The sequence below is a fragment of the Anopheles arabiensis genome, chromosome 3 (genome assembly GCF_016920715.1).
Source record: "Anopheles arabiensis isolate DONGOLA chromosome 3, AaraD3, whole genome shotgun sequence".
Taxonomy (NCBI): domain Eukaryota; kingdom Metazoa; phylum Arthropoda; class Insecta; order Diptera; family Culicidae; genus Anopheles; species Anopheles arabiensis.
In genome coordinates this window covers 70337191-70365096 of record NC_053518.1, presented here as the reverse complement: position 1 = coordinate 70365096, position 27906 = coordinate 70337191, and the positions used below count along the sequence as shown (strand labels likewise).

The following is a 27906-nucleotide window of genomic DNA, read 5'->3' as shown; positions in this document are numbered from 1 at the left end:
TGCTTCTTGCCACTCCTAACCAGTTCCACTTCCTCCTTCCAAACGCACGTATGTGAGTGTGTTCGTCTTCTGGACCGAAAAAGCCGAAGAAGTACGTTCAGTTACATCAAGAAATTATTTTCCCCCGGGGACTTCTTGCCCCGAAAACATTCGCTTAGGCGGCCGGGAGCAAAGGGGTTCTCGCCCGCAGCCTGCCAAGCTGGGAAAGCTTATGTTGTGGAATGTCGAGGGAAGATGCGTTAGGGTATGATGGGTAGGATGGAGTGATTGAGACAACCGGTGGGGTAAGACTAGTCTCACGAAGGCACTAGCCGTACACACTGACATTAGGCTTTGGCAAGTCCTGCCAGACGAGACGGCCGGGGTCTACCTGCCGCTGGGAGCTGCAAGTCAGATGAAACAGGTCTTCAGAGTTTGGAGCCCCAAGATCCCAATTCTCCATCCAACTCAACCTTTACCTGACTCTTACTTTACGGCATCGTTTTCGGGTTTGAAATACGGCATCAAGGAGCAGGGCTTTGGGGCGTGCCTGTCCGGAATCATTATTGTCTATTTAATTATTTTCGGCAATTCTTGGGCGGGGAAGAAGACCTTCAAACACTCCAGATCACACCAGCATAGCTATAATTAGCCTATAGTTTAGTTGGCAGCATTATTGATAACAAATAAACACCAATCAGCAAACAAGATTGCCACAGAAAACTGATTTCGCTTGCAGAAAAGTTCGTTTTCGGTTTTAATTTTTTATTACAATCGTCCCCCCAACACACGTTTGGGAGGACGCATCTGATGGGACACATAAATAATCGTACCATCCAACTACACATACGCAACACTTATTAATGTCCTTACACAGTCACCAACACATATCGCCCATACCTGTGAGCAGCGGGATTTCATTTCCGTTTGCTTGCCATCGGTGGTGTCGATCACGCTCACCACGCTGCCGTCGATGTACCCTTCGGGTTGGGAGGCAGTGGATGTCGGTGGCTCAATATCTCCCCAGGGTACCTTTGCTTTGTACCATACCGTAACGTGTATCGATCCGATCCCGAACCTGCCGCTGGTGTCCTCCTAGAGACACCTTCTTGCAACCTAAGCCGTCTGCCGTCCGTCCTCACACTTCACAGTTATCATTTTTATTACCCAATTGATCACCGACCATAATCTACCAGGACAGGACCAACGGAGAAGGCTCTTAGGCACCGGGGGGGAAGGTCTAAACGAGAACTCCATCTCCAGAGCTTGTGCGTTACTTCGGTGTTAGGATGGGGGAGGAGAGGGAGCACCTCACCTAGCCTAATCGAGGCACATGAGAAGATTGGAGGAGGCGGACAAAAGGATCTGCATGGACTACCGTGTGCCATCCATCTATCCACCCATCCATCTATGCTGATGGGCTGTTCTGCTCAAACTTCTCGGAACATCCAGCAGCCCGGGATGAGGAGCCACCGGGATGGCAATGGGCCCTCGACGTTGTACGGTACACACCCCGCATCTTGCACCAGTGCCAAAAGGGTACCGCAGTGAGCAATAAAGATAAATAAATGAAAATATTGGTAAAAGTGTGAAATGAAGCGTTCTCTGTGTGTATCGTTTTTTTTTCTTCTTTCCCTTAACCAGAAGGACCATGACCACCACCATGGCGCCATGGTGACGTGTCCATGGTGTGCCACACTGGGAAAACGAACGGTTCAAATGGGCTCTCCTAGTTTACCCATTTGCTACCGGCAGCACCGTGTGTGGAAGAACTTTTGACGTGATTGTCTTTCCCCGGCAGCAGCAGCAGCTCGGCAAATTGCTTCACCAGTCTCGGTATGAAAACCCAAACAGCAGCACAACATCCCAAAAGTCCAGTGCCACTGCCCCCCGAAAAGCCATGACCCAAGTGACGAAAAGTGTACAAAAATCGTATTAATAATTTATCGCACCAACCTCGCTCACCACGCTGTGTCCGTGCGATAGTTTGTGAGTGAGGTGCTGTGCAGCAACTTGACAGGTCGAAGCTCCAGGTTTACTGGGGCCAACCTGCCAGTGCCGACGAGCACGCCCATTTGCGAGTGCGTCTGTATCATGGTTGACGTACAGAAACAAAGGATACAGAGAATGATAGGAAGAAATCCAAAATCCAACCAGTTGACAGTTACAGCGTCGAATGATTGACGCTGAGTGGGTAAACGCGTTGTTGCTGTAGGTACACTATTTACAAACAATGCACAAAATTGCTCAACAATTTTGAAAGAAAAAAAAGAAAAATTACATTACAAAACTTTATAGGTTCTATTGCTATTTCCAGGAAAGCATCAGCGCCCAACATTCCAAGCGACACGAAATACGCAAAGATTGTCTTTCGGGTAATGAAATTACCTCTAGGCGTTTGGAATACAAGACCCACAGCGGTGCCCGGTGTTATCACGATACAATCAGAACGACCATCATTAGGAATTCAATTTAAACCTTTGATTCTTTGCCGTGCAATGGAACGCGTGTACTGGAGGTGTACTGGAAAAAGGAAAAGCATTGGAATTGCCTATCAAGGGACAGATTTTACGTGAAGTCTAGCACCGAGTTCTACCGAATGACAACTGGGTGGATGCGAGTCACCGAATAAAAGACTCTCTCCATTATTGCTCTACTGGGGAAAAGAATTTAAAAAGGCAAGCGATGTGCAAGAGGCAGTCAGTTGGTTTGGGCTTTCGTGACCACAATGCGGTTCTCTTGTTGCGAGTCTCAAAATGGAGCTTAAAAAATAATACACAAAAAATAGAAAAAAAATCGAGTAAAGTACTAAACAACTTAGTGTTTGTAAAGAAAGAAACTTGTCTGTTTTCTTAGAAACAAAAGGATTACACAATTTAACCTCAAACGCCGTGTCCGACATCGCTACTTCATCAGGCGCGCGTGATGTCACACCTAAATATGCTACACGCTATTCCCCTGAAGGTAGGCAAACCGTTGCGACAGCATCCTTTCGATGAAGCAATAATGCGCCCCCGTCCCGTTTTACACGTGTGCGTTTGTCCATTCCACCCTCCACTATCCTCGACCCCGATGAGCGCCTTTCCATTGTAATGTAATCTGCCCCCATTTCCCTCTTCAGCCTCCATTTTCCACGCCATTTCTTCTCCGTCAATCTCTTTCGGTTTTGGGGCTTTCTCCTTATCTTCCACACACACACAGAGAATGCTATTGCTTCTCCATCAACGATTACCTCGTGCCGCAGTGCAGCCATTCGGCCATTCTCGCTACCAGCGCCACCCTCGCATCCACACAATCACACACACACACACACAGACAGGGTTTGACTGCCATTCGGGTTTTGTGGATCGGCGTACTGGGTGTCTTTCCAGGGCGGCCACGACACTCTTGGGTGCCTTTTCACCTGAAGCATGGGAGTGATTTCAATATTACCCGCCCCACAGGCCGGCTTATTGTTGTCGGTTGTCGGCACGGCGAGCCTTACACACACACACACACGAAACAATTCTTCTCCTCGCCGGAGTTTCATCCGTGCGCCACCGCAAACCTCTCCTAGTGGAAATAATTTATTTCCGAAAGCCCACGTCGAATAATGGCCGCGGCACAGCTTTCCGTACATCTGAGACGGTGTGTTTGGCAAAAATGCGTTCGTACGAAGGTGTTAGGGGGAAGGGGAGCCATCCCTTTGGTTTGCTTTGGACAGGACCATTCTATTCCTTTCGTTGCCCAGTTTCGGTGGTTTTTGGTCAATCTGGTGGGTGAGTTCTTTATTGCGTTACAACGCATTTCTTGTCTTAAATTTATCTCCCAGTTTGCTCGCCGGGGCCTAACGGGCACTTGGCAACAATTTTGAATGTTTTGAATCTCCTTCAAATGTGCAAAAGAGTTGCACAAACGTATTCACACAATTTTCTCAAAAATCGTAAATTAGCTCAAAACGTCAAATTTACTCCAAAAGGACTTTCCATTTTTGTTCCAAATCTGACAAGCACTGCCCTAGTAATCTCTCTTGCTGGATGTGTTTCAAAAAGTAGCGATATTTTTATTTCCCCCCAGTAGCAGCCGGTCTCGTAGTACAGTCGTCAACTCGTACGACTTAACAACATGCCCGTCATGTGTTCAATCCCCAAATAGACCGTGCCGCCATACGTAGGATTGACTATCCTGCTATGGGGGGAAATCAATTAGTCACTGAAAGCCAAACCCACAAGAGGTAAAGGCAGGCCTTGACCGACAACGGTTGTTGAGCCAAAGAAGAAGAAGCAGCCGGTAGAAGCCGCGCGAAACGCCGTACCGCGTGCGTTTCCGTGCCGGACGACACCAGCGCAATCGTTTGGGGAAATGTGTTAAAATAAATTATCCGCCGGCCACGGGGTCGTTAAATTAAAATTATATTATCACTGAGAGTAAGGACGTACGTCCAAAACGAAAACATCCCCTACGAGGAGAGGAAAGGAGGGTTAGGAAAGGCTGCAATGGAACAGGATGCGACGGCCATCAGCCATTGTGGGAAGGGTTTGCTACTCGCCACTGCGGTTGCGGTTAACGCAGGTTGGCGCTTAAAGGCGCTCTGGCCTAGCGGGTTAAGCGCGGGGAAGCCGCATCCGAAAGGGAAGCAAAAAGGGTTGCAAACCACGACACCACGAGGACTATCAATCGTCGATTTTAAGCTGAAGTTTTGGGACTGGACTGTGTTTTTTCTTTCGCCGTCCTGCGTGACCAAATCTTTTTTCCCTGCTTCTGTTTTGTTTATTCGTTTTTCGGGATATCTCTCACTCTCACGACTGTTACATACTTACCCGGTGTTGATGTAATTTAGGAACTGTTGCTTTTATGTCTGTCCTCGATTCGATGGGGACACCCTTAAAACTCAATCATCTATTTTATTGGGATTTTTTGGTAGGTTCAACTTGTCCCATCACGCTGCACTTTCCTTTCGATGTTTCCAAACAGACAGCCAAACAAGTGGCAAATCGAACGCCAAACCATCACCATCAGAGATGGGTGAAATGAAGTGTCAACTCGATCGTCGGTACTAAAACATCGTCAGTACGGCTGCTACCTTCCCTTCCCAGGGTTGGAAGGGACCACCAAACCAATCAGTACGAACCGGATCTCGAGCCAAGACAGAAAAATCCATACCGAACCAACCTTGAATAATTGATACCACTTTCACCCATGCCGAGTTCGAACTCGAGAGTTTGGGCGACACGTTTCCTTGAGCCGAGGATAAAACAGACAGACAACAGATGCCAAACGACGCGAGCACACCTTCTGACCGCAATCACGTTGGCCTCCCGAGTGTAGGCACAATGCGCACCATGCTCGTCGTTCTATTGTTTTACCCACTCCCAGGTCGTAATGTAGACAAACGAGACGAATCATCTCACCCACACGGAACGGTCCTCGAGCTTTGGTGTTGGGGGTTAGCCCTCATACCATCTCCTCACCGAAAGGCGCAAACAAAAGTTAACGAGCGAAGCACTTCCGGTTCCGGGGTGTTTAGCTCGCTGCCACTGAAGTTTGCTCTCTTTTTACCAACACGGAAGACTGTTTTTTGTCCACCATCTTCTTGATTCGTCTCTTGCTCTTCGCTGTGCGGGGTGGTAAAAGTGCGTGATTGTTTTTGGTGTTTATTGTCAGCTAAATGTGGGGCTCCTTTTAAATTATACATAACATCATTGACTCCTCACGCAATTCACCTGTTGGGAGGAAGCGGAAAGCACCAATCTTCCTTTTCTTGCTGCTTTCTCTGCACTGCCGTTAGACTGAAAGTTTTATCAACGCCCGACGACACTCCACACCCCTGAATGGGTGAACTATTTCGAACTCATTTAACAGTCGTCGGCCGGTTAGTGGGAGTTTGGGCGCCGGCCGACCCATTCACGTTCAATCGTTTTTGGATAATTTATTATCCTCACATTTCTCCCCCGAGATTGGGACGGCGGTGAGGGAAGAAAAGTGTCCGCTAAAGTACCGGAACATAATCTACAAATCCCCGACGACAGAAGACGCTGCGAAGAGGCAGCCGAGCGCGTTGCAACGGTAGGGAACACGTGAAAAGGATGCGCAATGGTCGGTGGAGAGCTTAATATTTGATGAACAAATTTGGAAATCCCATTAAACTTCTGGTTGCAGCCGGCAGCCGACAGCAGAAGTCATGTGGATTTGGATGTTCGCCCTACGGTAAGACTTATTAGACAATTACCGGAAAACGCAAACGTATTAAAGGTTAGTTTTAAGTTCAAGCCAACCTAAGAATGTAACAAAAAAGTCATGTTTGCTGGAATTTGGAGCAATTCAGAAAAATCATCCAGCAACTTACAACTAATCCGATTTACAAATTGCACCACATAACCTCCAACGCCTTGGGGAACAGCATTTTTGGAGGTGAAATGAGATAAGAATTATTATGACTTTAAGAACCATGGGAGAGCACAAAACTTAGACATAAATCACGAGCTGCTCCGAAGAATACCCTTTCTTAAGACGGCAGGATGATACGAGTGATCTCTCTTGTACATATCGCCCCACCCAGCTCAGTGTAACCGTCCTCACATGCCACAAAGGTTATCATTCAAAAGTAACAACAATGTCCTAAGCACTGGAGAGCAGAAATTAGCCCACAATTATACTCCGACAGTACTCATTGCCAACGCATTGTGTTAAAGGACAGCAACATTCTTAAGACATGTGCCAAGACGCCCGAAAGAAGGAAACGATTTAGATAAAATTTGCATAACTCACCGGTCGCCCGACCTGGGTCGTAAATCACACACAACACACGCCCCTGTAGAACGAATGGCCGGACGGATGGATGGGTTCAGAAAAAGTGGATCCGACTCTTGTAGCTCTTGAAGCCTAGAAACAACTGCTTCTTCCTCCTGCCCAACCCTCCCACAAGCAAACAACCAGCTGGGCCTAGCAGAAACAACGGACTTAATTATTCATCAATGTCCCTCCTTCTGGCAGGTCCCTCACCCCTCGGCATGTGCTGCAGAACCGCCGGGAGGTTTTCTATTCCGGTAGCTATAGGTTACAGTTTATCCCCTAAACGGATGCGCACACACACATATCCCTGACGTTTAGGTTTTTAGCAATTGGACAGCAAGAGGATGCCACGGGGAAGCAGATCTATCATCCGTCTCATCATTTCGTACTTATTACGAAATGGAAGTCCATCACACAAAAGAGGGAGTCGGGATGTGTGTGCGTGTGTGTGTTTTACCACCAAGGTGCCAAGTGTGGTTTCTACTAAGATGCGGTAGGGTGATTTATTCGGCACTAAGACTGCTAACTTCTTTTACGGTCGATGGGGACGAGTAGTACTAGCACGAAAGAGGTTTGAAATTGACGGTTAGTTTGACGCAAAAGGTACGTTGTATATGCTCTAAAAGGATCCGATACGTGAACAGCAGCCCGCTGCAGGGGTGTACTAAAGCGGATATCTGAAGGGCCAAAGCCGTTGAATGCAAGATTTATTAGTGACAGAATAAACGTCCTGCGTTGCTCCCCGCCTTGTATCCCAAGTGTCTTTTGGTTTGGGGTTCAACCTTTGGAGACATTCATCCTCAACAAGATTCTAACTTGTGTGAATACCATAGCACCGCATACCCACAGAGCGTAATTAACCCCTCCGGATGCATTTCAAGTTTGTACAAATCATGTTCTTATCAACACTAAAAATGTCTTGAAAAATAAGGATATTTACCAATTCCGAACGAACTATCTAACTTACCTGAACAAAAGCTATCCGATGTGAACTCATCATCAACATCTTGGTCGTCCCCGCCAAAATGTCTAGGACCAGCTTCACCCTCTTCGTCATCTCCAAGTGACTCGTCATCTACATCATCATCGTCATCATCAATCTCATCATCATCTTCATCGTCATCTTCATTATTAACAGCTTCATCATCGATTTCCTCATGTTCTTCCTCGTTGTCTTCCACTTCTTCTGCTATTGCTTGATGTCCAGCAGAATGTCCAGAATGCACTGATGTATCATCAGCGGCTAGTTGAGGTTGGTTTGTCTCACTAGCTGTTAATGATGAGAGGAGAAACAATAAGAAAAGCTATTACTACATCACAAACTTAAACAATACAAAATTTAAGTTAAAAACACAAGAAGTTCAGTTATTTTAAGACAAGAGTGCCTGAAAGAGAACCTGTTATTCCCAAGAGAATTCAAATCATGTTTTGACACAATACAACACACCCAACACCTTGCATCGCTTCGACTTCGTGAATCGCATAATGCACAATAACCGGGAATGCATCCTACGACACACCTTCTGACACAATTGCTTCATCCTGTATTACTCCTCCCCTCCATCACACAAGCACAAGCTGACACTTCGATTAGAAAGCTCGTGAAAAGCCAAGCGTGCCATTTCCCATGTGTAATTGCCTTGTCTTGAACTCTCGACATCGGGCTGGTGCCAACTCCTTGGGGAATCGGGCGAGAGAGAGAGAGAGCTTCACAGCCTCAGGTTCAGGCCCGGTATTCTACCGGAATCGACATCCACTGTGACGCTTACTGTCGACCGACGGCGGTGGGTGTTTGTGGAGGAAGCGAAAGCACACTCGCAATTATATTCAAAAAGTGCAGAACTCCCTTGGGAAATCTATCTTCCGTTGCTATCTTTCACCATTTCCCTTATCGATCCTTTCCCGTCCGCCCATCCGACTATCCCGCACTCGCGATACGGCTGCTCCATCCTGGGCTTTGGGCGTTGGTAATGATGATTGTGAAACCAGGTAGCTTTGCAAAAATAAACATCACCAATCTGTTCCGAGCAGAGCGCAACACACCGCTGCTACTGCTTGGGGGTGAATTTGACTGGATCTGAAACGCAGAAGAAGAATCTAGGAGTCCACGCGTAGCGGTTTCACCAACTGAAACATTCCCGCTCAGACTGTCAAGGGACAGGGGTTGGCATTGCGGTACGTACGAAGAAGCCGGCGGTGGAAAAGAAGCCGGAAATGAAATGAAGCCTTCCATCTCCCAGCTTCCATGCTAGGTGACCCACTGGAGCAACTCCGATTCTCAGAAATGACAAGCTTCAGCTATGGCATTGCGGGATGAGGAACACACTCCCTGTGGAATCATCCGCACAGCACCACTGCCAGTACACTAAGCTTTTCCCTCACACCCATCTGGTACTGTGACCCAGAAGCTGACACTAGTACCGTGTGGTGCACCAGATCAGCCTTAAACAGGATATGTTAGGTGAGGTGTTCTTCACGTTTTTTTCGCAAACACACCTCTTGAGAGTGTCTTTAGGGTAGCGTACCTGCCATCACAAACACCCAAATAAGCACCAGGCTTCTATCACCTCCTCTCCTACGGGTAATGTTCCAAGGAGTGTGCTGACCCCGTACTCTTCAGAATGCTCCTGAAAACACCCAAGAAGCACACCGTTGTGGCGACATGTTGAGCACTAACCCAACCAAAAAAAGCCAAGGACCTTGCAGCGGACCGCTTCCAGAGATCAACCCCGAAAAAAAGAGAGCAGCCTGTATGTCGGTGAGCTTCAACGGTTCGATTTGAGTTTCGTACCCTCAGCGGTGTCGTATAATGTGATGTGTTTCGCGCGCGCACTTTTGCGGGCCGGGCAAAAGGCTTGCCACCGGGTCAGTGAAAGCCCTCCCGATGCTTCTTTTCCTGGGGGGGCCGGCCGGTGGTGTGCACCTCATCCTCTCATCACTCCTCGCACTACGTCAGTGGCGGGAAGCGTCTGGAAAGGAGGAACCACCACATTTTGAAGCTCTCTTCAGTGTCGCTGAGACATAAAAAAACGCATCAGTGGGACCCAGAGTGGAGCAGAACAACAAGAAGAAGAAAAAGAAGAGGAAAAAACGAGTACAGCACACACACACACAAACACATAAACACGAGTATTTGCTTACCATTTCTTCGGCCTCTCTAGGGGCTTTCGGTATCGTCACGCAGGCCGAACGGAAGCGGGCGTTACCGGCACACGCAAGGACATACCGAGACATACAAGCATGAGAGGAAAAAGACAACACGAGACAGCAGAAAGAGAAAGACCGAGAGAGAGAGTGCTAGTGACAACTGGTTTTAGCAGAGGATTAGGTTTTGCTCGGGGACGCTACACGCCGTCCCGTTCCCCCCGAGGAGTCCTCATGCCGTCCTTCCCGTTTGTCAGCTTCCCCGGTTTGCGCAAGAGGGCCACCGCGTGCCGCTTTATAGCACCGAAACATTGGCCACCGGGACTGACGAAACCCGGGCCCGGAACAGCCGGACCGAAACGGTATCCCAGGCGCTACCGGGGAACACACCACCGGGCAATACCGACCGACCGACCGGCCGGGGAGATATATCTCGTGAAAGTTCGGAGTTGTGTTTCGGATTTTCAAGCATAAGAAATGGCCACTGGGGAGCACCTCCGAAGTTGAAGGGGACCTCCGAACGGCGAACGGTTGTGCTTGTGCTGCTGCTATCCTAAGACTCCCCACACTCTCTCTCTCTCACACACACATGCACAGTTTGGCTCTATTCTTCCGCAACTGCCAAATGGACAGAACTGCACACAGGAGTGTACACGGGTGAAGCTTTCTCTCGCTCGTTCTTTTGGGTACTGAGGAGAATAAGAAAAAAACCCCACACAAACACATACATTTATACAGCTACCACTGGAACTGCTACTACACTTCAGGGTGCACTGGGACCTCTCCTAAGCTTTGAATTGGTGGCTCACACTACTCCCTGCCAAAGCTGCTCCCAACTCCCCGACCTCGCATTGCCCGAACCAACCGGCGAGGTGCCGTTCTGCCGAAGGAAGAAGTTGGAACCATTCCCGGGAGAATGCGCATCCATAAAATGAACGAAATGTCGGAACGGAATTACGATCGAAACGACGGTAGAGTACATCGGAGTAACCCAGTGATGGGTCCGTCCGCCGGCCCCTGGTCCTCCCGTGGGGGAGGTGAGACCCCCGGGTGGACTAAAAGAGGAGAACAATGGCATTCGTTGGAGCACGAGAGCGCACCGGGCAGTGTGTCCTGGTGCTGCTGCTGCTGCCGGATTTATCAACGGGGAAATGAGCAGGAGAAGGTGAGCACATCCCGAGGGAACATGGTTTTTTCCCCTGCTCGTGTTCTGGTGTCGGATGGTTCGTTGTGTGTTGTGTGAGGAGGCATCGCCACCACCGACGACACACACGAGCATGGGAGGATGGCCTGTGGGGTGGTCGAGCGGTCGAGTCCCTTTAGCATGCGAGATAACGAGATGAAGCATTGTGGGTCGTCGCCGTTGTTGTCGCTTGGTGTTGTCTCTGGTGTGTTGTGCCTGGGTGTCTTTTCGTCTGCCATTGTTTCAGGCAATATCTCCGTACAACTTCGGAGGGATTTTGCTTTTTTTATTTATTTATTCATTTACTTTTTTCATTCTCCGCTGCTCAGTTGATGTCCAGGCTCTCCCTCCATTCCATACCAAACTCGAAACTGATGGAATTAGGTCAAATTGATTAGAATCGTCATTGGGCTGGGATGTCCGATACAAAATATCATGACAATCTCCGCACGGTAATGGAATGGAGAACCTACGCCCTGGAATGCTCCGAGGGAATGTAAATGCAAGTGGATTCAATTTGTCCATGATATCCAAATAATCCTTTCGTTGCATGCCAATGTTTCCGTTATTGAGGTATGATGGCAACCTCTCAGATCCAGTGAAAAGTATTTAAAACTCCACAAAAAATATATGGATTTTTTTATGCAGGGGGTTCAGTTTGGACGAAGCATGCCTCATGTTTTGCTGCATCCCCACAATCACCAGAGGGAGCAGTGAGAAGCGCGTCGATTTGCCGGACGAAAAATCTGCTCAAAAATCGCAATGAATAAAAAATGATGCTTCCGATTTCCCGTGTGCTAAGAAAATTTGCTTCCTCGTTAAGAAGCGGACCTGAATCCTTTAGCATTTTCCCAAACCTTTCTCTTTTTTTTTAGCTCGGTCCCACATTCAAAACACCAAAGCAATGGGGTGAAATCTGGCTGCCAGGTAGATCTCCTTCCTTGGGTCTTGCCTTACCCGTCGACGGCTTGTGGGTTGTGGCTACCATAATAAGAATATCTGATTTCCTTATTTCCGTAGGAAAAATTGGGGTGCATCGCAATTGGCATGGAAGAATTGGAATGCTGGCACCACAACACAGCACCCAGTATCTCGGAGCTCCCCCGAAAAGCTAGCTCTCACCAGGTAGTATCCGATGGTTTCTTTTCTTGTTGGCTGGGTTGGCCAGAACGAAAGAAAAAGCTCAATATTCTTCAAAGAATAATTTCAACCTGTGCCCAGAGGTGCCTGGTTTTTATTGTTCTGGTGCTTTTGGAGGGAACTCATACCCAAGATGGAGTGTGAAGGTGAATGCAACCCAATGGAGAAGGGCGAAATGGACGAATGCGACTATCAATTTCGATGGGGTCTAGCCAAATCTTGTTAGTCAATGCAAGACATTTGCAACAAACAAAAAGGTACAGCTTTCTAGAAAATGTCTGGTTAGTGCAACTGCCAAGGATACTGCAGCAGCGGCAGAATCTGACGAACCCCTTTCCGGTAGCATGACTCAATATTGTGCCCGGTACATTTCTTCGGCAATGCATCATCCCGGAGACGATTGATATTGGTTTTCTTTTCTCTCCGTACCACCTCCGGCATATGCTACCTATCCACCCGTCCCACAGCAAACAGGCTACAATATTTTGCACAACGCACCAGAGTGCGCATAACGCACCAAAAAAGCCTAAGACCATTGCACTCTACCCGAACCCGTCGAAGAATCGAGGAAAAGAAGGCTCACGGGTTCCCCCAAAAGGCCTAATGCCAGACATGCCGAACCCCACCGACCTGGCTAACCGTTCTTGAGCGTTTGCAGAAAAGTTCCTCGCCCATTCGGGTGCAATTCTTTAATCTCAGATAAATGGGACCCCCCACACAGACACACCACTCCGCACACAGAAATCGATAGCCTGAAATTATTTCAGGAAACGCTTCTTTTCGCAATGCTCGTCTCCCTTCGCCAACAAAATCTTGAGCTCTTCGGTATGCAATTCCCCAGACAGTTGCCATGTTTCCAATCGAAAAGGCGTGTGTGTGTGTGTGTGTGGGGTGTAGTTTCCGACCGGATGAGAGTTGGATGGGGAGTTGGAAAGAAGCAACGTCTCGATTATAGTTCTTAATTCTTAGCATCGTTTAGCTGAAAATTTAATTACTCGCCACCTCTCGAACTTGGACTCCCCTTTTTGTGTTCGCAGTCAAACGAAGGGGAAGAAAGGGGAGAAGCTGGAAGCCACCGGTCAACCCCAACGGACTGCTTATGGAGTTGGAAAAACTTTGGGACTTTTTGTGAAGCATCTTCTGAGTGCACTGTGAGTCGGAGGCGTTCTTTCGATTTGGAGGGGGAATCTCTTTTTTTTTTAGTTTGATTTTAAAAAAATATCATGTTCTACTCCAAAGGTAGCTATTATTGGCCAGAAAACAAACCTGGGGCGTCCCAAGAGTTATCGGTGAACTGTGTTTTTGATTTTGCAGGGTTCGCGGATTGATTTCTTAGCGCATGAATTTGATGTCAGAGTTGATGGTTTTAATGAATCCTGATTTTTCATTGATAGATAACATAAAATTTCTGAAAAACGTCAAATTTGAGCAATAATGGTGTAGTAGACATTAAACTTGTTTGTGGTCTAGAAGCCTATTAAGTACAATTTGTTCAGATCAAAGATATCCTTTGAATAATGAATTATTAAGAATCTTGTGAAAGAATTCATATAAAAAACTCAACTTCTGAGTTCCAATACCCACTTTCCTAACTACAATAAGGTCAATTTAAAAACAAATAATGACTGAACAAAACAACAAACATTCGCACCACCAAGTCCTGTGCCATTCGTACACCTGCGGGAGTTTTGGCCCGATAATGGTGAAAAGTGACCACCGCAGCAGAACAGAGCTGCAACAGTAACGACTTTGGGGTTGGCAAATGTACCAACGCGCACACATACACACTGGATGGGACGCAGCAGTCGTTCATTTGCCTTCAGGATGTTTCCCGTCCCTGGTCAATTGGTGGCAGGGAGGACGCCACATTTTCGTTGAACTTCCCACATCCTATCTATCCCCTTTCACTGCCATCAACTCGCTTGTTGATGATTTCTCTCGTTTTCGAGTGTGTCACTCACACTCTCTTGCCGGCACAAAAACACTATCCCTCTCTTTTTATCACCCTTTCGAAATAAATCCGCGAAACAATTGTGGACACAATGCGCCAAACAGCAAACAAACAGGGGAAGGGGAATCACTGAGGAGGCTGCCGAGCGCTGCCCGGGTGGTTCACTTCATTTTAGATATTTATGCACAAATAGGATCCTCTCGCTCCCCCGAGGGAGAGCTATGGCAAGCAGGAGGGGTATGAAGGTGTCCCGTGATCCTGACCGTACGAGTGAAGCTACCGTCGATGTGCGCCGGGACAGACGCACACCAGCCGCCTGCTCGCTCGCTCGGAGCCGGCTAAACCGACAACCACATGAATGCTAATTAGTGGCAATTGCTTTTTACATATATTAATATCAGAATATATATTTATTTGATCCCGCGAGGATCCGATGCCCGGCTCCCGCCAAGTCCCATTTCGGGCACAACGACTTCCCGGAGAGCGCTGTTCATTCGAGCGAGCATGCTGGAGCACATACGGTGAGTCGTCGTACTGTGAGGTCACCCGAACCATCCACCCGCTAATACGACACTCGCGGGAGACCCTAGCAGAGGGAGCCACTGGACAGGACTGAAGCGCGAAGGTAGGAAGTTTGACTAGAGGGAGAGAGAGAGAGGAAAAGTAAAAAAGCCGAGAATGTGCAAACCGAGCAAGTGGCACCGGACACATACGCGCATTTGGACCGGATGCGGTCTGGTAGGGAGGGAATACGAGACAAACAAATCCTATGGGATAGGGGCTTGGGCTTTGGAATCGTTGTTGAGTCCACATTTCCTGCTGCAAATGGGACACAACAACAACAGTGCGCTCTCGCCATGGCACGCTGACGTAGAGCGTGAGAGACGGAGAGGGAGAGAAAGTAATGGAGAGCAAATTGTTCACTCGACCCGTCACGTGGAAGCGTTCATTTTGGATCCTTTTTTTTGGTTATTATCCTTTAGGGTTTGTTTTGCGTCTCCGAGGAACCTCTCATGCTCATTATCAGCTGATTTATTACTGGCGTCATCCAAGTGGAGTTCGTTCGCTTCGGTTGCTTGTTGCACATAAATTTACATTTTGTTTGCGGAAGTACATTTAATGAACTGAAATAAGGATTGAAGTATTTTAGTAAAAAATACTTAACCGATCAGGTGTTAAGTAACAACTTATACAATAAGCAATTTTCAGAAGCCATAGTGCACGGGTTGGAGCAAAATTTCCTCCGGAGGTTTGCACTGCAATTGAATTTCCAATGAACGTTGTACGTGTGAATATTTATTCGCGAATGCATAATATTCACACAGACACTCCCGTTTTGTCATCCTCCGCCTGTCAACATGATGCGCCCTTTCCCAGGAGAGCGCAAGACAACAGAACGTCAATGACTTTGAAGCGCTTAAATCCAAATGTACCAACCACCAGCACCACCCACCACGGATGGCGTGCTGAAAGTGTGAATTCTATCGCGTCCACACATACACAAACCAGCGCGAACTGATCACCGCAACCATAAATGACCCAAGCGAGACCGCCCATCCAGCATCGCCGGTGGCGACCAGGGAGGGGCGCCCGGCGCCACATTCGCGACAAAAACATCTAAACACACCGAGCGCGAGATCCTAACACATTGATTAGGGAATTGGATGCGTGATGCGGATGTTGGACTGCCGCAGGACGCGCGCTTAAAGATCCGCCACCGCGCGCTTGTACGCAATCGAAACAATAAACACGTGGCCAGAAGGGACAGTCGAAAACAACAAACGCATGTTTCAGCTCGCACAGCGCAGCCCAAAACCGAACCATGGATGGATAATGACACGCATCGGAGGACAACGGTTTGAAACGCCGCGTGAACGTGTGCTGCATTTGGAGCATTGCCTAAGCAGCGGGAGCCCGCCGGGATCAGCATCATCACACACACGAGCAACCGGGACAGCATGACCGCGCACAGTTGGGACCGAGGGCAATCGAATCCCACCAACAAGGTGGCATGGTTGTTGCATAAATAATTATCGCATCTTTAACACCCACTCGTACGGTGATGATGGTGACGGCGGTGTTGGATGCATCGGGACAACCGCCTTGCATGACACACACACACACACATGGGAGGGGTGCAATAGGGGAAAGCAGACAGGGTGGCCAACACTCAATTCCCAACGCTCCAATCGACAGTGAATTGCACTTTTCTTCGTCTCCGAGCAGCAAACACAAATGAACAGAGAAAGAAGTGGACACAGAAGCAAGTGATGGTCGGTGGATTGCATAACGTTAGGCGAACAAGCTCGAACGGAAGGGCCTTTAAGGAAATACTACTTAACACCGACACTATCCAACACTTACAATAGGACACCATTTGAAGGCATATACTTTTGAAACTTGTTTATGATCCACAAACGTCATGACAGCGAGCTTGTTACTGCACCCAGGCTGTTGAAACTCCAACAGACCACAACAAAACCCAGAGTCATCTGGACGTGCAGAAAACAGGCACTTGGGGAAGTCATAAACATCGTGTCGAAACTTATCTTCCATCGAATTATGCAAAGCTTTCCTTAACTTGTTAATATCAAGAGGCTAATATTCAGGGTACCTATTGGCGCCGAATATCAGCTTTACACTGATTAGAGCCTCACGCTGTCGAACATGTTCCTCGCGAAACCACGAAACCATGTAATGGCATAAAAAATGTATGCCATCGGTCAGGTCAAATTTAGTGGAAGTAATCCACGAGTGGCATAGGCAGAAAAAAGGAAGTCGACCTGCTATACACCACGATAAAAACTAGTGGTCCTCTCACCTCTAGACATATTGGAGTAGCTCCTCGATGGTTTGAGTTTGAGTTATATCCTAGCTGATGGTTAACATCGCGAAGAGGAACGGGAAACCCGCAAGCAAAAAGGATCAAACCGCTAACAGAGAACCGTGCGAACAAAAAAGTGAACCATCATTCTGTCGAGTTTACTCATATATTCATAAACTCTGGTCCCTTAGAAATTCGACCTACCACCACGGAACCTCGGAACACCCTAACTAGACATCGCTAGAATTAGTTGCAGCAGCAGCAACGAAATAAGTAGGAAAGTGAGAGCACTAACGAAATAGAGAGGAAAAAAACAACCTTGTCCCGTTCCACCCAGGACGCAACCAGGACGTCCTAGCACAAAGTGTGTAATAATAACAACCTTGCCATCCCTGATTCCGGTACTAGTAGCCGTTCAACCGACCCAACGGTTCCTCCCTATCTATCTCGGCCTATTCCCGGAAGAGTTGGCGAAAAATCTCCTATCTACCGTCCGTGTCCCTGCCTACAGAGCCGTCCGGGCAGTGCTCTAAATTGCTTATGCTTGTATTGCCCACCAACCTTGCTCTTCCTAGCCGAGAACCGGGCTGCGGAAAGGCTGCCTCTCATCAACTCAATCCTGCCCCCAACAGTTATCCCGATTCCCAACGGAATATCCCGTATATTCTAGCGAACCGACCGACCAACTGGCGAGAACGACAGGAGCGTGAGCCAACCGACCATTCTCGTGCCCACGAAATAGTGTGCACAAATAATATAAGGCCTACAGGAGAATTATGTATATTTCTATATCGAAAAAACGGGTCGCCCAACGCTCAAACCTCGTTCTTCCCCGTGCGTGCCCGGTACCGTGAGTCGTAGGTCGCACTATCGTCGACGTCATCATCATCATCGTCGTTGTCGCCTCCGCTATCGTCGTACTTGGGCAAGTGTGTAGAGCTCCCTAGACACACACACAGGCACACACAGGCACAGGCTCCAACCACCACCAGCAACCAACCACACACAATACGGCCGATCGAAAGCGTTTCGATGGAAAGATCTGACAGTAAAGGCGCACAGCCGGCCCAACCGGTCGCACCTGTCCCGTGTTCTGGTCTCGCAAGGCAGCGTGGGCTTGGCAGGTGGAAAAGATTCCTAACAGGCCGTATACGCCGCCGTGTGTCGTCCGTCCCGTGAGGAACTCTCGCGAGACTTTGCTAATCAGAATTCGTTCCTTCTCAGTATTGGAGCCCGTTGGTAGACGCTGGTACACGCAAGCAGCAGCTTTACCAGGAAACGGAGTCTGCTGGGGCCTGCTAAAGATGGTTGGCAATTCTGCAGGTACTACTACCATCAGCCAAACCATTAGTCACTATCGGAAGGCTACAACAGAGCAGCGGGAACGTCCCCCGTCCAGCAGAGATACCTTGGCGTGCTAGACCGAGTAACTCGAGAGCAGTACACGCACCGAGGAAAAGTGAACGCTGCGCTGCCTCTATTGGTTCCCCAAAGGAACCCATTCGGAACCTGGTAATGATGGTCACGGAAAGTCAATTACAACGTCGAACGCACCGAGCACTGAGTTCGGTACCAGGAAATTCCAGCCAGCCAGTAAAGGACCGGAGGGTGACAGACACATTTAGATGCTTTGATTTGCCATGCTTTTATTCCCCGCAGACCATGAAGTAGGGCTGGCGGGGGTAGAGGCTGCATGTCAGTCGGAGGAAACCTTTCGAACAGTCGACCTCCAACCCCCGAACACGTCAAGGTTATCCCAGTGCCCGGCATCAGTATTCATTCATTACATACATTTATCACCGCACCGTTTGGATTGGAGTAGGTGCACGTGTGCCTGTGTGTCTGGTGTGTCACAAACCAGGGAGTCAAACTTCTTCACCCCATGCTACCATGACCTGTACCAAGCATATTCGTAGTCTGTTTACTAGCGCCAGCTTCGCGAAACCCGAACGAACACGCCTCCGAGCGGGAGACATCTCGCACCATTTGCACTTTGACTCCGTACACTCCGTGTGCCGGGGAGGGAGTCCTGTCAAATCGGATTTATTTTTGACTTCTCCGAATGATGGCACCACAGTCTGGCATGGTGCGCCACGTTGCAACGTGCGAAACATTATGCTGTGCAGAAGATAAGACATCATTGCCGCGCGACCGGGCCGACTCATGCAAGATGTTTTGGTCTCTATTTCCCCTGTCAGTTGGACGGAGCATTTCACGACAGCTTTTAATCTCGGGAGAGCATACCGAAAGCTCTTGTCGGTGCCGGGAAGGATGTGGCTTGGATGAACTCCCATCCCGCCCTTTCCTTGGGGAAACCTTCGCGGAATTTACCTCCAAAATATGGTAAACATGTTCCCCGACTAGCGTATCGAATGCACGAAGCTGCTTTTCAGACATTTTTTTGTAAATATGGCGTGTCACCGATGCCCCATGAACCTCCTGGCTGCATAGTTTACCGTGTGCTAACGTGTCGTTTACATGTAAAGTAAGGTATCTGCTACGGGTTGTTGCCTGGGTAGCCACATGTCCTTTTTTCTCTTCCCCTTGCCCGTACACATCTGGGATTGGGAGTCTCGAATGACAGCCCAAGATAGAAAAAAACAAGCAAAAAAATAATGATACCAACCACCAGGAACCACAAGAACCTGCCGAGACGCTAGCGTCACCATGCCCGAAACACAACCAATATTGACATCCCAAAAGATTGGAGCGAACACACGGTGGAGAGAAAACAAAGCACTGGAATATGAAGGCAAAAATAGCAATCTGCTGGGAATTCCTTCGGGACGCTAAGGTGGAACCGTAAGTAGCTGTGCAAGGAAGTGGAGTAACCAGCAGAAGAAAAGGGAAGGAAAAAAGTAAACAACATCCCCCGGAAGACACCAAGAATATCAACCTTCTGGCGGACGTCAGGGAACGGGATGTTGTGTGAAGTGGTAGTGATGCCGGTACATTGTGGAATCCTCTCGCAGTCTTAGCCGAAGTCACCGAATCTCCCACACCTACCAACCAATTCTTTCCTAGCTCGTGGAGGTGTTTCCATTTTTCTACACCGTCCAAATCTCCCTTGTACGCTTTGATGGCCTCGGTTTTGCTTTTTTTTTTTGTTCTGTCCCCATTGTCGAGCAACAGAAGGAAACGCTGAGTGACACCGGAGGGACCAGTGGAACCGTCTTTTTGGAGTCAAACTTAATCAGTCGGGCACGGACTGCGGACTGTGGAATGCAAGGATAACAGTGTCATACAGGCGACTGGTTGTCAGAACGCGCGGCACCACCTGACTTACACAACCCTTTCACCGGCGAGAAGGAGAGTAGGTGCAAAAATTCAAAACTATCACCCGGCTTGCAGTTGACAAGTAAGCACCTTCTCGGGCAGCCCGCACATACACGTGTCGCCCATATCGCGCCACATTCGATCGGTGGCGCAACGCTGTTTTTTTTTCCTCAGCAGTCCCCAGGAGAGCAGTCAGGCTGAGAACTTTCTCGAAGTTGGTTGGTTGGAATCTATGATGTTGGTAGAAGTACCGGGCAGCACAACCAGCCAGACACTTCTGGGCCCGGCGTTACCTTACCAATTGACAACACCAGATTGGTGTCCAAGCGTATGGGGAGGGTAGTTATGCTTAAAACTTCCAACACTGCCACCAAGCAACCCTGGCTTCGGAGCTTAGCAGTTGCTTAGAAAGAGTAGACACACAAGTTTCTTTAAATACTAGCCATCGGAGCCGAGCGATCACACTGCGTTGCCACGTCAACAACAATAAACTAATCTTCGCGAAGTTCACGAAGTTCCCGGAATCTGCTCAGTTGGTATCGTACAACAATCGCTTCAACAGTCTCAAAATATAAGCTGCTTCTTGAACGTATATCTAACATTGGGATACACACCTCGTTAACATCTCATCTCGAGTACAATACGTTCTGGAACGAAAGCAGAACATCCTCCGAGACTTTTCGAATCTTAAGAAGTGATGTAAGCCTGCTCCATTGCTCTCGGCTTTCGGGACCAATTCCATAAAGACAAGGGACGAAGCTTTTTGTAGCTCCTAATGTCCTTGCTGACCGACAGCGTGTCTATGTCGATAAAACGATCCATTGTTGTATTGCAGCCCCGGAACACGTGGAAACTACCGTGGACTTGCCCGTGGGAATTGCCTCCAGTCCCGGTGAAGGACGAAAGAAGACCAACCCCTTCCCGAGCCCACTGGGGAGGTTCAAATTAAGCACGCTCGCTCACAGACAACGAACGTACTTTGCGCCTTTCGCGTGCATGTTGACATCACAGGTACGGGGAATGATGATGCTGGAATGATGTCCCCAAACAGTGCTGATCCTCCACCAGTGTTCCCCTTTTTCTGAAGGTTGCGTTTCAAAGAGAAATAGATCCAAGCTTGCCCGAATGCAAAATATTGCCATTCAACAAGAAGTACGCAGATGCCGGGTACGCTGCCGTCGCCGCCGCCTTAGGACGAGTCTTCGCAGTCGTCGGATGGCAATGGGTCGTACTCCCAAGGGATCTGCCGAGACGTCGTAGCGATAATTGCAAAACCTACTCCCTTTGCAACCCATGCATCCACGTTTGACAGTCGTCATCACGGTCGTCGCCGTCGTCGTTGTGCTCATCATCACTCGAGGTTCACTAACATCATCACCACTGCCTTGCCTGTAAGATGATGCCCGTACTGGGCGTGTGTACTGGGTGTCTTCTTGCCAACACACACACACACAGACACACACCCCCTTTGGGAATCGCCCTTGGGAGTAGTCCGCTTTTACGAGCAGTTGAGAGAGACATACTAGTAATGGAAAATACAGATGAAACACTTTTGGTTCAGTAAATATTTAGCAGTGCTGCCCTGTACGTCCTATACGTTTCTGAAACTATCATGTATAGCAAGTACTGCTGCAATCGATCCACGAAACAGAAACCGTTAAGAAATAGCAGAAAAGCTTCATCTTAAAAGGATAAACATGAAGCAAAGTGCAAACCATTACCTTTCCGGCAAAGGAAGAATTCACACTACGCTACCAGTGCCAGTTGAATTGACGCTCACTGACGAGCCACCGGCATCGGCTCGGTATGATCGTCAAGCTGTTCGGCACCGCACAGCACCAACAAATTCATCTTCTCGGCGGATCTTCAGACAACTCCCAAGACAGACCCCGATGGAACGAAAAACCCATCAGTTCATCCAGCGCCGAACAGGCGGCGAACGAAATGGACCTTCATTTCCATCTTCAACTTTCGTTGTTGCTCCCTGGTACAACATCCTCCTCTTCTTGCTGGCGCTCCCTCATCACTCCCAGGAGACAACCACCCCACCCTACGGACAATATGGGCGCCTGAACGAAGCAGGACGGACGAAAACAGCACACGCAAAAACAAAAAAAGAAACGCTCTGCAATTCATCCAACAGTTAGCCGGTGGTGTGGCTGGAAAATGAAAATCTGACCCACCCACCCCTTGCGCGAGAGTCTGATGTAACGGAGACGGATAATATGTTGCCGGCCTCCAGGCTCCCCGGTGGCCCCCTGATGAAATAAGGCACCCGTCACAAAGCCCGGCCGAAGAAAATGTGGCCTCCAATGAAGGAAAAGTTCGGCCTCCCCTCCCCGGGGGAGTTTTGCGATGCGAGAACCAAACTGGAACCGAGTGGGAACCGGGCCGCCCATCGGGTACGCACTCTCGGGACCGATGAGCTCCGCAAGGAAATGTGAGTTACGGAACGAGAAGACGGGGAAAAACTAACGGAGAAACGCGTAAGCCAGAAGCATTTTGCACAGTGCTCCACGTTTGCAGACCTACATTCGCTATCCCATCGCTTTCTCGAGCGAACGAGATTATGCTCCCTGTCGGTATCATTTCGAGATGAACTACGAACACACCGACCAACAAAACGCCTACACACGGAAAGCACTAAGCCCCACCGGACCCCCAACAAGTACGGTCGCCGGACCACGCGGAGGAACAGCCGAGGAAGGCGAAAGCGCAGGGCGAATGGCACTGGGAAAATGTATTACTGCGGTAACTCCCCGAGGAGTTACTCTCCTAAATGAGAGTTTCACAAACAACCAAAAACCTGCCCCCGAAGCAAAGTTTTCCCCCCCCCAATTCCGGCACTTCCCGGGAGCTTCCCGCAGGCCGCGTGCGTTGCTCGCCAGACAACACTCACTCTCAACAACCATGTGAGTATGTGTGTGTTCGCCCTACCAGTGTTCGCATTGACAGAGGCATGGTGCTTTCCGGGCACAGAATTTGAACAACCACGTGGTGCTAGAGAGAGAGAAAACCGTTGCCAACCAAACGCCCATTTGACGCCTTCGATGTTCTGTTGTGCTCGATGTGCGCCGATCAGATCGAGCAGACAGGTCTCGGGATGGCCGTTGCTCGGACGAAAACACTTTCGAAGCTCTATGCGCTGCACCATTCAGTGCTTGGTTTTGCCCCGCACGCCACGGGTATCATTAACTTTCTTCCCAGTTTTTCTTGGGATCATCTTTGGGAGTTTTTTTTTGCTTAGCACAACTGTATCAGGCAATCTCCATCCTACTAGCTGCGCATATTCACTTGGCAATTTGTCTTTTTTAATCAGTTCATCTCGGGAAAGCTTGGGGACGAGGCGAGTACATGCATCCATAATTTAGCAGTTGAAGGTCGCTCAGTGGAGAGGTTTTCTCTTTTGTGGTTTGTTGGGATGAATCTTTAGTTGAATGAACTGGAAAAGCCACGTTTAAGCGTTTGATTTCTTGCAGTTGGTAGCTTGTAGTGATGAAGTAATTCAGCTCGAGTTCAATATGAAATTAAATAAAAAATCTTACCTTTCCGATTCTCCTGAACTGTGCTGCTATTCCCAACATAGTCACTTTTTCCCACATCCGCGCACAACTCATCCTCCTCTTGGATGTCATTGGAAGTAGCGACATTAGCGCCAACACTCGACCTTCCTTCACACGGGTTCACTGCCAACTCACACACACTTTTCATATCCTTGCACCGGGTAACACTTCCCTCTTTCGCATCCTTAGGCTTCACCTCCATCTCAGGCTCATCATCACTTGTATCCTCCAAGTCTTGCTCCTCACCAGCACGCTCATCATCATCGGTAATGTCCTCTAGCATGCTGTCACCTTTCATGTCCTCCTCAGCTGAAGTACCTTTCACTGTACCATTGTGCTGCCGGATCGTAGTAGCCACACCGGGCGCATCAACCTCCTCATCGCCATCATCTAGAAGCAAAAGAGCATATTTCGAGGAATTAAAATTGAAAGGAATTCAACTGGAATTGAAAGTTGACCGCTACGTGCGAAATTCGAGACATCGCGCTGACAGTTAAGGTGTCACCACAGACAGCGCTGCGCCATGTATTACCCCGGTCAACATAACGTGTACAGTAGATGACACCCCTGGCACACCTGCTAGCAGCTAATTTTATTCGCGATTCTAATTCTCTCTCTCTCTCTCTCGCCTGTGATGGACATTCACAGGCACTGGTAATTAACACATCAGCAACAAACGCTTGACAGGTGTGATTTAATCTGTGTAATTATTTCACTCTACTTTTCGCCATGTTGCTTCCAGCCAAGACTGGACAGGCTGACTTAAGACTGCGGGCTCTTATCATCGGCACACCGATGTAGTTTAGCGTGCATTTAAAACTGGACGACAGCTTAACACAGACAGCCTTAGAGATTCGGAGGGGGATGAACATGGTTCTACAATTTGTTAATAAAAAAAACTGTTCATTTCATAGACAAAACAGAAATGAGAATAGAGGTGAACTTGACGGTGGACAGTAGTGCATGATAACTTGCCGCTACAAAGACATTAGGAACTATTCTTGAACAACTTCATGAACAACAACAGGTACTTACTTACTGATAATGGACGAGTTTTTTGTGCTTTAATTACTTTTACTCACTCCATAATGGAGGACAATTCTCACAGGACTTCATTTCATACTTTGCCACGTCACTAAGCATTCCTTGGCGTAGGTTACTGTGTTTCTTACTAGCAGCATTACCATAGCAACCACCGAATCAATCGCACACACATCGCAACCATCCCATGCCTCCAAGTTCGCTGTGAGAACTCGCTTTAGGAACAATTTTCCTAATGGTATTACCTACCAAGCCTTTTTAATGCTTCCGTTCGCTCCCAGAGGACGCGTTTACATTTTGCATCGCCAACAAATATCGACCATCTGACATTGACATTTGGCAGCTGCTGCTGTTGCTGTTACTGCAGTTTTGCAGTCAACAGACTGGATGCAAATTCTCAGGACGTAAGGCTCCCCATGGTTTGCGCTCGCGTCCCTTCGTTCCGTTAATGTGCGCCCGATGTCACCGGGGACTACCCCGCCGTGGTTTGTTGTACCACGGCCAAGCCACGGAAAAGGGTTGTAAACTTCTTAAGGAATTTCCCTAAACTCTGAACTGGAACAAAAAGGTGTACTCTCACACCAAAGTACCACACCGTTAAAGTTTCTCCAAGTGTAATAATCAGCTAAAAGCCAGCGACACCTAGGCACACTACATCCCCGCCGTTCGGTGTCCTCCGGTCCGCACATTCGCGCGCGCGAGTTCCGTTGCTTTTCGCAGGAAAAAAGGGGTAACTCTTTTCCACTTTCCAGCGGAGTCCGCTTTTCCTGGCGCCGCTGTTTTGACATTCACCGATTCCTGTCAATCAACGAGCGCATTAACGTTGATGGCAAACCATGAAGTTGTCAGGCAGCGTCGTGCACCAACCACCACCGTGAGCACTGAGCACACACACTTTTACGCGACCTTGTCTACGTGGCAGCTTCCTCCTCCTGGACGTCACACGCCGTTGGTGGCCGTATTCGATCTTCCTCGGTCCTCGTTTCGAATTCCCATACCACCAATCCTCCATTCGCACAACACAAGCGAACCTCCCGGCGAAGGTTTTAATAGCTCCCGGCGACATCTTGTGGCTGGGGTGCAGAACACAAAAAAAAACATAAACACGTCACCCTTGCGGACGCCCGGGTCAGGGAAGCAGCACAGCAGCGCAAGAACGACCTCCCGGACCGGCCGGAAGTAATCGGCTTGAGAACTTACCTATCCCATTTGAGGGTAAGTGCGCGCAAGCGACTGGTGGCGTAAGAATTTCCAGCAGCCAACCGAATGACTTCGATGACATTCGAACGACTCGGCACACCATCTCTTTGCTGGTGCACGGTAATAGAATTTGGGCACACCGGTGAAGCAAGGGCCGAAATGTGTGACAAAGCCTAAACCCTGTCAGCGTCTGCTCTGGCGCTTGTTGCACTCCACGGGTTTCGTGCGTCGATCGTACCACACTAATTACCACCAGCTGGGCACGCGTGTGTGACGCTGGAGTCCTGCTCGTACGGTCATACCGTTCCGGCGGAGGGTTTAATTGATAAAGAGCGTACTGCAAGCGGTCCCCTTTTTTGTCGCTTTGTGCGGGAAGAGAACGACTCTATGCAGTAGCATGAAGCCATTTTCCGGATCCACCACGCTTGGTGCGTACGTACGAAAGCACCGAAAGTGATCCCAACGGCACCCAACAATGCGACATTTCAACACCCATTCACCGTCGTCTCGTACGTCGGCGATACGGGCGCAAGGACGTAGAAATAAATTCTTGTACGCGCACCACCAGCACGAGGTTGCGCCAGGGCCAAAGGGTCCGCGCGCCAGCGTGTACCCATTTGGTGTGTGGGAAACGTTGTGCGTTTCTTCCCTCTCTTTTTTTTTTTTGCAGGCGCATGTCGGTCGCGCGGTCAGATTTTGCGGCAAAAATCGTCGGACCAGCGACACCAAATCGTTGCGGTATTTCACGCGGGTAGTGTGGTCCACACCACACCCGGTGTGCTTCGTTTGGCCGGCAGGCACCACGAGTGCGCGCGCTGGGTGAATTATCACCCACGTGGTCCGCGTTGGACACCCGCCTCCCCGTACGCACGCACGCTCTGCAACATTAGCGTGAAAACACACGGCAATTACCTCTCGACACGGGGGCGCGCGCGCGTGCAGATTGCTGTTGGGGACGCATTGGAAAAATAACGAAAATGCGGTTTCGCTGAAAGCTTTCCTGGGATGGCCAAGTAGCATCGTCAGACAAAATAAAAAATGAACCACCGAAAAGCTGCGGTCATTAATTTTTACAATTTTTAAAACGTGTCCCCTGTGACCGTTTGATTTGTCTTTTATTTATTTTCTCCGGTTCGTTGGCCACTCGTACCATTGCAAATGTTTTGTTGTTTTTTATATTATTTTATATATTTTATTCCTTTTTGTGGTTCTGTTGCGATGTGGAGCTGTGTATTACGTCGAATTACCCACATATTGACACTGATATTCTTCAGTTCCATTTCACTCTTAATTATTCTTACAAAATTAAGGACTTGTGCCTTTAAAAATAACACCAATTTAAATCACAAACCACTATTGGATTCAGTATTAGAACTGATCGGCCCAGAACTAGTCATACATTATCGTAATGGAACGGACGCAGGTGCAGCTCAATTCTAGCTCATCGTTTACGTTTAAGGATTAGCCGTGTACGTGAGGCGGCACCATAACGGTTATGAAACGATGGTTGCCCGTTTACTAAAGCAATTACTAATTGTCTACAGTCGCTTTAGAAGCTGGCAGATAAATCTCACTCAGCCCTCACGGAACCCCCCGGAAAGCACAAAGACGGGCTTTCTTGTCGTGGAGCGGGATTAATCACCATTTCCAATCCACCGTTTAACCACCTTTCAAATGGAGAAGGTTGTTGCATGCCTGTAAACCAAAACAAATCGAGCAATAAAATTGCCTTCCAAATTCAATTACCGTCCGTTTAACGGGGACGAGAGCCATCTTTTCGATGTTGGCACACTGTAAAGGTGTGGCGGGATAGTAAGTGTCTTGCTAGTAAAGC

General features: G+C 48.6%; 1 protein-coding gene across 4 annotated transcripts in view; it reads right to left on the bottom strand.

The window, feature by feature from the left end:
* The window catches only part of LOC120903051 (zinc finger protein 423 homolog), a 77787-nt gene that overhangs the window by 44065 nt on the left and 5816 nt on the right, over nt 1-27906 (bottom strand). Inside the window, exons 1-3 of one of the 4 annotated variants that reach the window (XM_040312246.1) lie at nt 24867-24971; nt 23814-24221; nt 7718-8020 (exon numbers count right to left, since the gene is read on the bottom strand). In XM_040312246.1, coding sequence (XP_040168180.1) covers nt 7718-8020; nt 23814-24129 — 619 coding nt within the window. In that variant the 5' untranslated portion in view covers nt 24130-24221; nt 24867-24971. Of the gene's footprint in view, nt 1-7717; nt 8021-23813; nt 24222-24552; nt 24712-24866; nt 24972-27906 lie in introns of those variants that run through there. The other 3 variants (XM_040312247.1, XM_040312243.1, XM_040312245.1) reach the window with 3 other exon arrangements.